Source organism: Salarias fasciatus, chromosome 23 (genome assembly GCF_902148845.1).
Source record: "Salarias fasciatus chromosome 23, fSalaFa1.1, whole genome shotgun sequence".
In the NCBI taxonomy this organism is placed as follows: domain Eukaryota; kingdom Metazoa; phylum Chordata; class Actinopteri; order Blenniiformes; family Blenniidae; genus Salarias; species Salarias fasciatus.
Genome location: NC_043766.1, coordinates 21,897,916 through 21,914,306, shown reverse-complemented (window position 1 = coordinate 21,914,306; position 16,391 = coordinate 21,897,916). Strand labels below are relative to the sequence as shown.

At 38.9% G+C, this 16,391-nt stretch overlaps 2 protein-coding genes across 2 annotated transcripts in view; both read left to right on the top strand.

Moving 5' to 3' along the window:
* The first annotated feature begins 954 nt into the window (after positions 1–954).
* On the top strand, positions 955–5,420 carry hmg20b (high mobility group 20B). The gene is made up of 9 exons (XM_030083153.1): positions 955–1,004; positions 1,313–1,411; positions 2,291–2,491; positions 2,603–2,723; positions 3,173–3,225; positions 3,335–3,401; positions 3,551–3,766; positions 3,904–4,036; positions 4,808–5,420. Exons 2-9 carry the CDS (start codon positions 1,328–1,330, stop codon positions 4,818–4,820), a joined length of 888 nt encoding a protein of 295 aa, XP_029939013.1. The 5' UTR covers positions 955–1,004; positions 1,313–1,327; the 3' UTR covers positions 4,821–5,420.
* A 3,089-nt stretch (positions 5,421–8,509) lies between these two features.
* Positions 8,510–16,391, top strand: part of unc13a (unc-13 homolog A (C. elegans)) — a 61,042-nt gene continuing 53,160 nt past the window's right edge. The window contains exons 1-4 of the mRNA XM_030082503.1: positions 8,510–8,872; positions 13,991–14,020; positions 14,119–14,218; positions 16,175–16,292. Of these exons, the coding sequence (XP_029938363.1) occupies positions 8,851–8,872; positions 13,991–14,020; positions 14,119–14,218; positions 16,175–16,292 (270 nt within the window). The 5' untranslated portion in view covers positions 8,510–8,850. The remainder of the gene's footprint in view (positions 8,873–13,990; positions 14,021–14,118; positions 14,219–16,174; positions 16,293–16,391) is intronic.

Below are 16,391 nucleotides of genomic sequence, written 5' to 3'. Positions count from 1 at the left end.
TACAGCCATAATCTGGTCCAATTCGGTTGGAAGGGAAATTCAGAAAAACAGAAGTGATCTGTCAAGTCTGTTAAGATGATACGGAAGCCGCAGTCCATTTACTCTTGTTAAGTAGCCAAGGACAAATGTCCAAAACTGAAATTTAGGACTTACCCAAATTTCTTCCCCCTCTAAACATATTTTCAATGAAATGCTTAATTTGGGTTTAAGCAAGTTTGAGTTTTGAGAGCCTTGGTAATGTAGTTATGCATTTTGACCAGGCGGAGGCGGTGAAACATACATTTTGAGAGTGGACAGACAACACACTTTGAAGGCGCCAAAGTAGACAATGGAAAATGAATTATTTGGTTAAAACTGCACCTCGCAGTAAACAGCTCTGGCCGCTCGATGTATTTCAGTAAGCAGCAGATGTGGAAGTAACTTAGAAAATGTTTTTCTTAAAAATTGTATGTCAAATTGCAGTATAAAATGTGTGGCTACTAAAATCATAACTGGCTACATATGACAGAAATGTGTCAAGAAATTAAGACATTTCTTAAGATATTTTAATATATTTACTTGTGTTCATTTTTGAAGCAATGCAGTTTTAACTGTAGTAAACATTGCCATTTTTTCCCTTCTTGAGTGAAAATATTTCAAGATGATGGACAAAGGAACTTTCCTGCTTAAGAGTTTGTTTTATACATTTATTAAGAAATTCATTTGTCTGTGTTGTTTCACGTTTAAATAGTAATCATGGAGAAAACGAAAAATATTGCTTTAGGACAAGAGTGTGTGTGCAAAATAATATGCTTACCTAAGTATATAGTTTTTATCATTACTATAAATATTTTTTCTTTAAAAGTATGAAAGCGGACCCAGGTGCTGTGCTTTGTGCGTTCAGAAAAAGGAGGGGCGGGGCTTAATGTCGTGACGTGATCATCCAGCCAATCAGAAGTGGCGCTTCTGACCAATCAGGTGACAGGCAGGCGGCTCTTCCTGTTTGCTCGGAGGATTCATTATCGGTGAGTAATAAAACGTTCAAACAAAAAGTGTACATTTTTAGGAAAGCGCTGCGTCTGTCGTCATCCAAAACAATAACATCCAACGTACGAATGTACAGTTAATTTATTTAGATGTTTTCCACCTGGAGAGCGAAACACCTTTCTTGCGTGAGTGGTTATTCTCCGTTGTGTGCGTCTACATAACGTTAGCCACACCAAGCTGTTAGCACCACCTTAGCACAAACAAGCAGCATCCATTAGATGCAATTTCGACTGAAATTAATAGCTAATGTGATTGTGCATATCGTGTCCTGCTTCATTCTGCACAGAAAGCGGGGACGGACATGATGGGAGGGATCAAACAGGAGCAGAGTGATGCATCGCAGCAGCCCAGACCGTCGCACACAGTGGATCCCCCACAAGAAGAGGTGAGGACTGATCCATCCGACCAGCATCAGTGACTGGCAACTATAAGCACACTGCACTGACAAGTTTTAGTTCTGAAACAGCTTTCTGCAGTGAGCTTATTATGTGGTGTGCTGACACAGAAAAATCAGAAAAAAAGAAAAAAAATCGAAAATAGAGGGTCAAGATCAGTTTGACTCACTGCATTTTAGTTACTGTTCTCTTGCTTACAATATGTTCATTTATTCTGTTCATTAGTAACATACCTACTGGTATATTTACAATCACTAACAACAGTATCATGTAACAATGTAAAATATTATCTCTATAATATCTTGTTTCTATAATATTGTCGCTTATTGTTTCCTGTACTTATTATTGTTTGTTGTTTGGTAATATATATATTTAACAATAGATATTTCTCAATTGTGAGACAAAAAAGGATGATTTTTTTATTATTATTTTACCTTATTTTATCTTATTTTAATGCATGAAACATTTATACATTTTTATTAGCAGATAGCTAGAGAAGTACAACAAGCTTGAGTAACAGTATTGTATTGAAGTGAGCTTTGGGGCATGAACATTGTGTGTGTTTACCCCCCCCAAGTATGATTGAATCGGCTGTTGTTGACATGTTGTTCAGTCTCTCATGACTCAGGAGAAACAATTTCCTGTGTGTTTCTGTGGACCTCTGTGACGGTATCCTGTTATCAAATGAGCTCCTCCAGATGATGATGGCAGTGTAGAAAAGTCAGTTAGTAATGTACAATATGTCCAACAGTTGTTTTCTACCACCAGCAGAGATTTAACCTGCAAAGCCTATAAACCTGATGTGTCTTCAGCCTCTGGCAGTCTTTCGTCTCTCTACCATTATGAATGTGTTCTTTATGTCTATACAGCCAAAAAAAAGAGGCTGGCCCAAAGGGAAGAAGAGAAAGAAGGTTCTGCCAAATGGTCCAAAGGCACCTGTGACAGGATACGTTCGCTTCCTGAATGAACGTCGAGAACACATGCGAGCCAGATATCCAGACCTACCATTTCCAGAAATCACCAAGAGGCTCGGAGCAGAGTGGACACGATTAGCCCCAAATGACAAACAGGTAGATTTCTGTTCATATGTAATTTATTAAATACAAGAATAATAGCCTGAGGTTTTTTCTTTTTTCTTTTTGTTTTTTTGTTTTTTTTTGTTTTGTTTTTTTTACCAACAGCGTTATTTAGATGAGGCCGAACGGGAGAAGATGCTTTATGCTCAGGAACTTAAAGAATATCAACAGACTGAAGCGTACCAACTCACCAGCGCTAAGATACAAGACAAAAGGATTAAAAAAGGTAACAGCTCTGCTTGGCTTAATCTATAATCATTGTCCATCATCAGCCTAATTGCATCTCATATGTGTTACTTATTGTCCCACATTATCGGTCCAAAGAGTCTCCTTTATTTGTTTCACATATCTGTGACATGTGACACACAAAGTTCACATGTGTTTGGTCCTTACAACACCTGCCTCTAAAATATTGAGTTTCTTGTTTTATTGATGTTGAAAAGCACTTTGAATTTGATTTTGAAGTGTTCTATTATTTTCATTCACTGATATTGTTTAATTAGAGATCTCCCAATTCTTTCATGTTTTTCTGTCTGTTTGTGTAGCTTTGCAACAGTGTCAAGCAAAATTTAGCAATTTAGATTTTTCTTCTTCTTCTTCTTCTTCTTAATAATATTGTTGTTGTTGTTGTTGCTTTTGCTATTGTTTTAATTAAATTTGTATTTATTTTTTCAGAGGACACTCCATTGATCAACAGCAACAGTAGTGCAGGAGCATCATTAACAAAGGTGCTTCAAATCTAAACTTTGTGGACAGTCCAGTATTTGGAGGCAGTTTCATATAAATATTCCCAAGAAAACTGTGTATTTAGTGATTTTTGTTTTGTTTTTGTTTTAGTCTTCAGAGCTCTCAAGCAGATTTGATATCCCCATTTTCACAGAGGAGTTTCTCGACCAGAACAAAGGTAACCAAATAAATTACACCAAGATTGTTTTAAGAGTCATAAAACAACAATGCAGCATAGTCCAGTTTGTGTCGGGCCATAATTTTTTAGAACATGATGATATTTTTCCACCAACACCCAATTTTTTTAAACTTTTTTTTGTGTTTCAGCTCGAGAGGCTGAGTTGCGCCGACTTCGTAAGGCCAACATTGAGTTTGAGGAGCAGAATGCAGTCCTGCAGCGGCACATTAAAGATATGTATCATGCGAAGGAACGTCTGGAGGCTGAACTGGGGCAGGATGAGAAGCGCACCCAGGCTCTTCACCAACACCTGTTGGCCATTAAACACACATTAGTAAACAGTCTGTCATCTGTCCCACTGCCAGGTTAGCATTAATTGAGCTGTGTTTTGTCAAAAATAAGAGATTGTTTTACTGTGATGGATTTTTGTAATGTGCCTCATTTCTTCTTACATTGATGTTGCTGCTTTTTTGCAAATCTGATTGTTTTTCTTTTTTAACAGGAACAGGTGAGACTGCATCTCTTGGAAACCTGGACTCTTACCTGACTCAACTCAACGGAGTGCTCGAGGGTAACCCTCACAAACATCGTGCCTTGCTCAGTCAAGTATGTGAGGTTCTGTCTCACCTGGACAGGTAACTAATACAGAGTAAATTAGAAAACGTTGCAGTTTTAAATGATGAATTCCCTCTGGGTTTTTTTTCATTTACTTGTATCGAAAATTTGACATTTAATAAAATTGGACATTTGTTAGCTAAACAGGATTCCCACATGTATGCAGACATTTGCTTGAATATTTTCTTGACATGACACTTCTGCATCTGCACTGAATAAAACTCAGGTGCAATATGACATGAACAAAATGAATCATGTTACTTGGAATCATTAATGAATTTTTGACGTTTTCACTAAAAGGGTATTCTCTTTGAGTATTGGCCCTAGTTCACATTTACCACACTGGAACGTTCTTGAAAGAAATAACTGCAGCACACAAGGAACTATCCATGAATGTTTAACTATTTCTATTTCTTTTGACTTGAGAAAAACATATCGAACATAAATATTGCTAAACTTTGTGTTAAAATGGCCAAGTATACTGCCATGCAGTCATTTCCATTCCCTTTACTATTACCATGTAATAGCATTAGTTAGTGTTGTTGATGAAACCTACAGTACAAACAAGGGCACTGCTTACTCTTGTCTGTAAGTAAAAAAAAAACAAACAAAAAAAAAAACATCAGTTTGGTTATTGTGTTGTGATGTGGAAAATGAATTATAATTTGTTGTTTAAAGTCTAACTTTATTGTTCTCAGCCAAATTAATCTCTTAAAATCTTTGGGCTCATTTCTTATTTGCTGTAGGTGCCTGTATTTTTATTCTAACTGCATGCTTTTGTTCATTTCCAGTGAGAAGCTATGACTGCGCAGCATTCAGAGATCTACACTGTCTGGATCAGAGAGAAACATGGCCAGCTTGTTGGTACTAAATCAAATTGGTGCTTTACAAGGGTGCATGTGGTTAGCGAAAGAAAGGGCACAGTGACTTCAAAACATCATAATCAACGTGTACATCAGGGTTGTAAAACTTGTTTTTTCACTTGAATGACCGAAACCATCACAACAACAAATTGTCCTTAAAAAGATCAAATTGAAAGTTTCAAAGAAAAAACTTTAAGATCTGAGATTGCGATCTTTACAATCTGTTCTGTGCAAAATGTCATCAGATGTCCAAAAATCATTTTAATGCTCCTACTGTCTTTGAGTTTATGTTTGTTTTTCTTCTTTTTTTTTATTACTTAGGGGAGGGGTCCCATTCAAAGGTTCAAGGATTAACTTTATTTAGCAAAGATCTGAAATCCTGTGTGCTACACAGAAAAACGGTTCTCTCTTCTCAGGGAAAATTTAATTATGCAGCCTTCAGCATGCTCTTTTTTTTTCTTTATACCCAGGAACCTACCCCACACTGCTTTGATACACTACAATGTCAACAGTAAGGCTGTTATAAAATTAAAATTGATTATTTTCCTCTTTTTTTTTTTTTTTTTTTTTTTTTTTAACAAAAGATAAACTTGCTGGCTGAAATGGATCCCCAGAGGGCTGCATTTCACATGCAGGCCATACATTTGGCATCCCAGGCCTGCATGCTTATTGTTTATACCATGGTGTGTTACAGGGCTGGCCCGGGCTTCTCAGGCGCCCTAGGTGAGCCCGACTTGAGCCGAGTGATGCCGAGCAGTGCGATGCTCACACAGAGTCGGGGCGCCCCTTGTAGCCCCCCCCCCCCCCCAGAAGTGGCGCCCTAGGCGGCCTAGTTCGCCTATGCCTAGAGCTGGCCCTAGTGTGTTATTTAGAATATATGAAGTCATCATTTTTATCTGCAGTTTCTTAATATGTCCAATGCAACAAGAGTAATTGTGAGTTTACGATAAGTTACAATTGTGTTCAAAGTATTAGCAGTGTTCAAAATTGTGAGCAAAGCTCACAAGTCTTATGATAGTGTATAATTCCATGCTTAAGGAAAACTGCACATTATATTCTAAATCAAAACATGATTAGTTTTTGTTATTACTATACAACAAATAAAAATTACTCTCAGGCTGTTTCAAAAATTAGCAGTGTCTGCATTTGTCTTTGCAAAATCAAATAAAATATTCCCTGTATGAAGTAAAAAATCTTTAGGATTTAGCATTCAACAAAGTAGTATGTACTAGTGTAACTACTGTTTCATAGTCAACACCTTCATAGTCCATTTAGTTGACCAACTTGTGTGAACAGGTATTCCAGCTCAGGATGATTTGATTGCATCCCACAGTACATGTTGGTTGTGTCTCAGAAACAGTAGTTCTGATGGAACCCCACAAGCTTTCTAAAGGATTAAGGTCCAGGGATCGGGGTGGTCACTCAGTAACTCCAGCTTCATTGTTCTGGAACAAAGATGCTGCTCATTTACTGTTGTGTTTGGGGCCATTGTTTTGCTGTTGAAACACTCATTTCAAGGGGTCTTTAACATAAGACAATGTGAACTCTTCAGACATTTTGATATATGCAAAATGATCCTTGATCCCTGCTATGCAGTAAATAAGCTCGGCTAGCTAGTTGGAGAAACACGTCATGATGCTTCCACCATGCTTCAGACTGAGTGCACCATAGCTTCAGTTTAGTGTTTGAAGGGGTCGTCTGACAAACTGTGTGCAACCCTTGGACCAAAAAAAGAACAATTTCACTTCTGTCAGTCCATAAAATATTTCTCTATCTCACCTTAGGCCAGTTAACGTGTTCTTTGCATGAGACATTTTTTTTTTTAACCATGGGACTTTGCAGGGAGTTTTTGCCAATAGATTAGCTTCTGCCTCAGTAGTCACAGGTAACCTCAGCTAGTCTTTGATAACCCCATAGCTGATCATTGACCGAGTCTTTGCCATTCTGGCTAATGTTTGATCGATGGTGATCTTATGTTTTTTTTTTGTTTTGTTTTTTTTTCACGTGTCTGGCTTTGCTTTCGCCTTTAAAGCATTGGAGTTCATTACACCCAAGCAGGCAATCATTTTGCTGCATTTCTTTATCTGTTTTCTCCTCTCCAATAAATATTGTATTCAAAGAATGCTGTTCTGAACAATGTCTGGTTTTATAAATGTTGGGTTCTTTTGTTTTATATTACTCTTACTACACTTCCTGTATTATTTGCCTTATGAAAATAGAATTTAAACAAAAAAACAGTGATTGCTCTGGTTAGTTATATTGAAATGCTATTTTTTTGGAGCACAACTGTACATATGGTTAGTTGGAAATGTTTATATAGTGTTAAAATGGAGGGAACACTGGGAATTAAATACTGTGTTGTTCCGACTTAAGATTTAAATTCATTATGTCAAGTTATAGAAGGGACAAATTGTCTCTGTGTTGTCAGAATGTTTTTTGTTTGTTTCAAATGTTCATTAAACTATACTGAAATAACATTTTCAAAAACTTTTGAGTGTCTGACTTAATTGACATCCATCCATCTTCTATATCTGTTATTTTCACGATGACCTGGAGCAGAAGTAAAGGCTTAAAGTTCCTCACTCTGCAAACAGAGAATTGCACTAATTTAAGGTCTTAATTTGTTTGAATTGTAGAAAGATTTTTAGAAAGTATGCAAGGCCTATACAAAAAAAACCTCAGCCTGCATATTGCAGTGTAGCACATCAAAGGACATACAAAGTCACTAAAAACACGAAGTTTGAGTTCCATCAAAGCCAACGTGATCTTGGTGATTGTAACTGGGATGTTGTATTAGCCACTTAAGTCCAGCAGGGGGGGCTGTTGTAGTTATGATCACTGGCCTGCTTAGAGGAACGAGTTGGTCAGTGTTTCTGTCATGCTTTTTCTGACTGGTGTCAACAGAGCCAGCTTCAAAAGCCCAGATGTGACATTCAAGCAGTCGGTTATTTTAAGTGTACAGTAAGAGATCAACCATTTATCCACCATTAATTGACGACCCTAAAATGCTCTCTAGGTGTGAATGTGAGAGTGTGTGTGTGGAGGTCTGTCATTGTCATTGCCCTGTGATGTACTGGTGACCAGTCCAAGGTGCACCCTGATTTCGACCATAGTTAACTGGGATTGACTCCAGAGCCCTGTGACCCTGAACGCAGTGTATAGAAGATGAAAGGATGGATGGATGGATGGATGGATGGATGGATGGATGACCAGCTAGTCACAACCTGACCAGTCTTGTGATTCCACCTTTTCCCTCAAGACGGTGCATCGACTCACTCTGAGACTTTTCTTCAGAAGCAGGTGCAGTAGCACATTTTGATGAAGTACAAACAGGTGATTCAATCAGTGCCTAAAGGTGTTGATGGTACACATAAGCAAAATTTAAACTTTACAGAACTACTGCCACCCAGTGGACAGATGCTTTTGAATTAAAAAAAAAAATCAACAAACACTATGAGTCTGACAATAACAAACTATTCCAGTTCTTCATCAAATTAGTTGCTAAGATGTGTGAAAATGTCATGGGTTTCCCCCTACATGTGCGAATTGTCTAGAGAGGGGAGTTAATGATGTGCAGCTCGAGACCCTCCACCCCGCGCCCCACCACCACGCGCTCTGACGTCACTGCCAGGAGCTGTCCACGCAGTGGTGGTGCTGAAGCTGAACAAGATGGCTGTGTGTTGGATACCCGAGAGCTGAGAGCAAAAGGGGGACCGAAGGCTCTCAGATTTACAGAGGAACGCGAAAAAGACAAGAGAGGAGTGCGACGCCGGCATTCACACTTCACGTGCACAGCGTCCGGTTTTTGTCAGACCACTGTCGGGCCCCTGTCCAGCAAACGAGCGACGGCAGGCTCCCTCCTATCTCCATCCAAGCCATTCATCCCCTCACTGTATTTTTGCACAGATTAGCACTGCCAATCAGGAACCTGGTGAAGAAGCTGGACCCTGGACCAAAGGCTCGGTTAAGAGATGTCATTGCTGTGTGTTGGAGGTAAGAGGAACTGTCCAGTCTTGGCACGACTTGCTGTCCGCTGGTGTGAGCAGTTTCTGCTGGTCCAGATATCCCCACTGTTTGGAGGGATTTCACCGGTGGGAATAAAAATCTTGGTATTTAGAATCTGTAGAAGTCTTCTTGAGAAAGAGATATTTTAAAAAATCTGTTAAAGCCCCATCAACATAGCTTTATTTTTCTTTCTTCTCGTCCTCTCTTAATTGGTTTTGCATATTTGCAATCAGTTTTTATTCTACTGTTATCCACCCAGAAATATTGTACTCCTGCTGTCTTTGATTACAGCTCAGGCTCATTTTACAAAACCTGGCACTGCTTCAACTGGATCGATTTATGGAGTAGGTGTATGCTTCTGCCAGCCTCTGTCAAACATAGTAAAGCAAGCTGTAATCCAGCTTGTCCGTGAGTGTTTTACGCTTCATTAAAAAGAAAGAAAACCACAGGGTGTGGAGATCTATCATTCTTGCTTTTCATTTTTGATTTGACGAAGACTTAGAAAAACCCTTCGGCTTTCTTTTTTAATCACGTGACTCTGCAATATTTCCCTGGTTTTCCCATTTATTAAGTTTCAAATCACAAGCGAGGCATGAGTAAATACTGCTGGATTCTTCTCTGTGTTAACACAAACTGCCTCATGCATGACTGTGATAGTGGAGTTGACCTTTTTCCATCAAGTCTGTGGTGTTCCGTCTCACGTCTGTCTGGAGTAATCTGTGATTCAGTGGCAGAGCTGTCACTCTGTCACGCCGGCTGTTGTATGCATGTACACCAAAGAGAAGCATGTAAAAGGAAAGATATATTCAATATGCTAGTAAGGTTTTCATTTAAAGTAGAATTCATTTTATTGGCGTTGTAAAAATGCTTCTTCTGCAAAATTTTCCAGCATCTCAAATTAATTGCATGTGACTGAGGACCTACAGTTGAATCAGTTGTCATTTATGATTTAACACGACCTGCAATATAGTCCTCTCATAAATAATAAAAAGCATGAAATATATATTTGAAATTTCTAGTTTTGTTTTCTACTTCCCTGTGGATAACACTCTTTTCTGGTGGCTATGGCTCAAATGGCAGAGTGGGTCATCACATCAAAAAAATTAGTTTAGTGCTTTTTTTATCCAACTTAAGAGGTGTGTATTTGTCTCCAACTTTCAATTTCATTGTACCTTTTTTTATGCATTTCTGTTAATTTGAAGCACTCAGGGTTATGCTTAATGTCTGAAAAGTGCTGAATGACTACTGATTAACAGATTTGATATTGTATCTTCCAAGTAGGAAGTGAATGGAGTGATTGTGTCTATGGATTAAAATGCAATTGACCTCCTAAAGTGTGGCATTCCCTGTATCCACATTTGGTAGGAAAATATCTGGGGCCATTTGTAAATTGAGTTTATTTGATTTTTGCCTTCTCACAAAAATACTTATAATTTGGTTGGATGTTCATAAAGTTTACAAAATGACATATCCTGATACTTTGAAACTTCATGAGAACCATGAGGACAATAAATTGATCTATGACTACTACAATGTTTAATGAAATCACAGCAAAGAGAAACCCTTAAGCAGGAGTTTTACCTAATTCATTGTCCGCCAAATTTCAAACAAATAAACATCACAATTAGGTGTACATACACACATTTACACACATCTGCAAATTTCATTAGGATTAAGGATTAAGGGAATGTAGTCTTTTTCATTCACTGAAAGTGGTATGATAGACTATTTGATATGGTGTCTGTTTCATGGGGACTGGTGAAGAAACAATTCTTCTTCTAATGACTTCTAAGCTTCTTCTTCAGATTTTGCGAGGAGGTGGAACTGGCTTGTAGTGTTTGTGAAAGAGGCTGCTGTGCTTTCGACACCAGTTCTGGAGCTGATTGCACAGATGTCAGGGCTGAGATTCAGGCTTGTTGGTGGTCCCTTTATGTCCTGAAGCTTTGTTGGCATAGCAACCTCAGTGGTATTTTAGGTCTCTGCTAGCATTTTCTCATTAGTTTGAACACACTGAGTTATTGGCCTGCAGCAATGTTTATATTGATAGTATTTTTTTGCGTGATTGGGACTGTGCAAAGAATGATGAGGTAAAAGAGATTAGGTTGTTCACGTTTGGCTGCTGCCATTATGTAGTATAGCCTGATCATAAACGTGTGTGTGTGGGTGGGTGAGAACTTGCATGCTTTATTTCTGTGTCTCATGTTGCTTGATGTGGTCAGTCATGTTGGCGTTCTGAGCCATTTCGGCTGAGCAAGCATATTCATATCCAGTGACCATCACAACTGTCACATCCTGCAGCGGCATGCCAGTTCACGCCTTAAAATGCTGGGAAGAAGTCAACCTTGGAGTGTTGGATTTTTGTTTTGTTTTCTCAGTAATGTCCAGATGTTTATGGATTTTGAAGAAAAACTTTAATGTGTACGGGCATTCTGAAAATCTGACATGAAATGCTCTGCTGTGTTACTGTGATAATATAATGAAGACTGGTACTCTAAAAAACCCTTAGTTTTATACTGAGATGGAAAGTCATCTGAGATTATAAAGTCAGAATTTTGTATGAAGATATTGTTGGCGTGTAAAGTCACAACTTCTTTTCTTTTACATAGTTTACTTTTAAAACACTTACTTCACCTGCTTTTATCTGTGTTGTTACACCAAGAGCTCCTGACTGCATATGTTGAAATGCTGTGACAGCTTGACAGAGGCTGGCAGAAGCAAAAAAACAATAACCCCAGTCTTATAAAGCCTAAAGATTAAAGACTTTCGGAAGTGATCACTAACTTTGTTATAAATTTCTGTGCAACACAGTGCCAGTTTTAAATTCCAAAATGAAGATAAGGATAAAAAGAAAAGGTAATGAGACTCTTTTTCTCAGACTATTTCTGATCTCCATGGACTAATGCAGCAGAAATGTTTTGCTCCAATAAAATGTCTTTTTCTTCAAAATTAGTGATTAATAGACATACTTTGGTTAATTCTTGACAATTTCCTGAAATGAATTAGAATTTTTTTTATGAATTTGGAACAATTAAGGGAATCCTGTATTTTTTTGTTTTTTTATTTTTTTTTTCCAGAATAATATCCTCATCCCCTGGCTACATAATCATCATCATCGTTTATGTATCAAATATGTATCCAACAGTAGCACCGTCAAGTATATTGCACATCTCCACCACCTTTTCTCTTCTTCTTTTTCTTCTTCTTCTTCTTCTTGAATATAATTTTAAATGCAGAACTCACTCATTAAGACTACAGGTGTGTCTCGGTGTTGCTCGTCATAGGAATTGCACTGAAGGATTTATATTGGCAGACCACGTGAAAATGAAAAATTACGTATTATAAAGATAATGAAGGAAGCAAGGTCCTGTAATTGCTGTGGCAGCACCTCAACATTTTCTGTTGGGGTTCGCAGAAAATATGTAACCGTTATTTTTAGCAGCTCCCCTTCACTTTTTCTCTCTGCTGTTAGTGCTGCAATGTGGGTTTAGTCCTATGCCTGTTAGCAAGTATCTCCCCACTCCTCACATACACACACACATACACATGCACCCTCACACACAAAACCGCCTTCCTTCTTTCCAGCGCCCCCCCCACCCCTGTCACACTGAAGTGGTTATTTTTAGTGTTGGGGATGCAGCTCACTCTCTCACTCTGCCTGCATCCGGCTCCACAGAGAGATTAATGGAGCACGAGAGAAAGAGATGGAAAGGGAGTGCACGTGCATCCTCGCCACATGGCAGGGGGAGTGAGTGATTGAGGGAGAGAGAGAGAGAGAGAGAGAGAGAGAGAGAGAGAGAGAGAGAGAGAAAACTGATGACTGGCTAATGTTGAGAAGAAATGTGAGTGTGTTATCAAGGGCGCAGCTGAGGTGCATCAGTCTGTTACTGTCTATTTGAAAGCAATTTGAATGCATCTTATGGAAATAAACCTTCCTCTCACCCTGTGGTGTGACTGCCTCATCAGCAGCTAAAATATTTGTAAAAGGATTTCATTTTGAAGCTGGCTAAAATGCACATCCACCAGCACACCACCAACTCCGGTACCTGCTTCATGAATCAAAGAGATATTTAAGTAATAAGTAACATCCCACGGGTCTGCTAGGGTGAGGCTATTTTTAGAAGCCAATTTGTCCACAATGATTATCAAACTCACTCCGCTGTCAGTGACTAAGAAAATAACTCAGAATGTATTCCTTTCTTATTAGCACTTTTGCAACCCTGATTTCCAGACCATGTTCATTTACGGATTTCCATCGAATATCCACATTACTCATAGGTCATGCACTACAGAGACAGTTCTCCTGGCGCTTTTCTCACATAGAATATTTTTAAGTGCACACTGGAGAGATCCAATTAGATTTACCGGTAATTAAATTGATGCTTGTTCCTTGTCTTTCTTTGTTAAATTTTAACATTTGCGAAAAGAGACGATCAGCAAGTTCCAGAGCTCTGAATATTAATACGTTACTGCTGAACACAGGATCCAGAGTATCACCCGAGTGCATGACTGAGTGAATAATGTCTATTCTTTTTACGTCACTGTGGTTTGAAGGTATGGCTTGGTCCCCTCAGAGGGGCTTGTGTGGCGGGACTGGCAGTGGGCACCTTGGCAGGGTCTTGTCTATTGTGTTAGAGGAGTGGGAGCATTGTTCCGCTGTGCATCCATCAGACTCCTGTTGACAACAATAAACAAACACACTTGGTACATTGAGGGATGAGGGACAAACCCTGCCGTCTCTTCTACTAGTGTCACCTGCACAAAACGTTTTTCTCTGGCCCTTCAAAGGCTGACTTACAAATGTGGTCTTTCAGTATGAGATTCTGGCATTCTGCCCAAAGAGCACAGAGGAGTCCCCGGCCAAGAACTGAAGACCCCCTACCATCTCTCTGAAAGGCCAAACTGCTGTCAATCACCAGCCATCCGTACTTTCATGCACAGGAGCTAAAGGCAGGCTGTGCAAAAGATAAAAGTCACATGACACTCCAAGCACAAGCCAGAGAAAAGCCTTTGCAGATTCACCAAGTTAAATTTGGAACAAGAAAATGTGAACTGTTTGAAATCTGTGAGAAGTTTCTCTAATACCTTGTATTTTTTTTTTCTGTGCAGTGAAAAAAGGAAAGCTCGATGGACCCCAAGGTGAGTTGTGAACCGTGATAATCGTCCGTTCTCTGAATCTAGCTGTTTAACATAAACAGTACTATAACCGTTGCAATTGTGCATCTCACTGTTTACAGAGAAATTTAACACATACGTGACCCTGAAGGTACAAAATGTTAAGAGCACAACAATTGCTGTGCGCGGCAGTCAGCCGTGCTGGGAGCAGGACTTCATGTTGTGAGTGCCTCTTGCCTTCTATTGCATCGTCCTCACTTTTCATTTAAGCAAGCTTTGCCTCAATCGAGATGCTTCTTTTGGGGCTGATGTTCTCCCTGTTAAATGACAGTAAAACTTAACCGGAAGCTGTGGACTGCATGTCTGAATATGAAATGGTTGAATCTCTACCAGATAACTGTAGCATTGCGTTAGTCATATGGCTGCTAACCTAACTGGATTTTTTCAGCTCTGAAAAGAAACAACACCAAAGATGGTCACTGTCATTGATTAGATTTGAATAAACCTGCCTTTTAGCCCCCCTTTTTTCTCAGAGCTCATTAGGCCTTCGATAAAGTATTGTTGTCGCGTTGTTGTGAACACAGACAGTCTTTGGTATTGCTCTCTGTCACATCAAAGCTAAAAAAAGTGATTTTGTACATCCTTGATCACTGAGGGAAAAAGGAACATCTCCAAAGAAAAAATAGATCTGGTCATCAATGAAACACTCATATCGGAAGTGATTCAGGTGTAACAAGCGGCATAGACATTTCCACAAATGGTGCTGTTTTAGAAAATTAACTCAGGGAAATAAATTTATACTTTAGATCTCTTATGATGTGATGCTGCCAGTGTGGTATGATCCAAAATAAATACCAATGAAGGAGTACAATGGATTAGAGCTGTCGAAAAACATGATGGTGTGGAGGGTAGGACAGCACTAGTGGCGATAATAGTAGTAATTATTCCAATTATACCAACAGTACATGTATAAAATTAGGTATTAAAAAGAAATTTAAAAAAACTATCCATAACTAACATACATATAATTAAAAATGGGATAGATTTTTAAAATCAATTACAAAGACGGCGAGTTTTATATGAAACAATAAAATTGGATTTGCTTAAAAAATTTTTGGTATTGTAAAAGTTTCTAAAACCAGATGTGTTCTTGCTGCAAACCAGTAGCACTAACCACCTTCTCACTATGATCCATATCATTTAAAAATACTTTTATTGCAGTCAGTACCTTTGAACAAAAAGGCGCCCACCCCAGCGGGCATTGCTTCAACTCAAAAAATGCTATGCAGCTTGAAGCATCAGGGTCAGCTGTGACATTTCTATTTCTTAAAAGCAGTTTTTTTTTTTTTTTTTTTATTGGTTTCTCTATTCTTTCTCCCTCCCACTGGGTAGTGAGTAGGTGACATAACATTTCCGCTGATGTTTGAGCTGCTCCTGCAGAGTTCACTCACCTTGCCAAAAGGGTTTCTCTCCCCATTCAAGCTTCATCAACACCTCACAACTGAAGGAGCTTGTTCTAAACAAACATGAGAAAAACGTGTTACAGCATTACTGTTTTCTATCATTTTCCTTTAATAGACACTTTATGAACTAAACTGACAACGTCTTCCTCTTTCCTTGTTCGTTTCAGTCAGTTACTTGTTCTCTGCATAAAAGAACATACTGGAAACACTTTTTATAACTGCCCCGTGCCGAATTTTATATTTTGATTAATTTAAGCCCTTGGTTACAGCAAGACACATAATGAACTGATGATGTGCCAGTCAGATGTGTAGTCATATTACTCTAGATACTCGTGACATTATACCTTACGTGCTGTATAGGAGTTCTGCTCTGTTTGAAAAAAGGAAGCATTGGGTTCACTGCTGTTTGCCATGCAGAAATATAGACAGTCCCTGCTGATGTCCTATCCGTGCTGTCTCTTATATCTTGCCAGCAGCCGTGTTGACAATCACCTACTCCTTTTCATCCTCATGCTGAATGACTCATTTCCCTCAGCTGATTAAATCACGGTGCATATCCATCACCAGATTTAAGTGCAGCTCCTGATGGAATATTCAGCATTTCTCCTTAAAAGCCTCTACATACAACATTGTCTCCACTTACAGTCTTTTGCATCATTTCAGTCATTTATATGCATGTTGCTAATTTTGTTCTCTTTCTCCTTTTGTGGAACAGCGAAATAAATCGACTGGATCTGGGTCTCACAGTGGAGGTGTGGAATAAAGGGCTGATTTGGGACACCATGGTGGGAACCTTATGGATCCCTCTGCGCAACATACGGCAGTCCAACGAGGTACAGCCTCCCTTTCTCTCGCTGACTCAGACCTTAGCTTTCTTCCCCTACACTTGCGGTGTACTGACCTCAATCATCCAGCTTGAGTGGAAATAATAT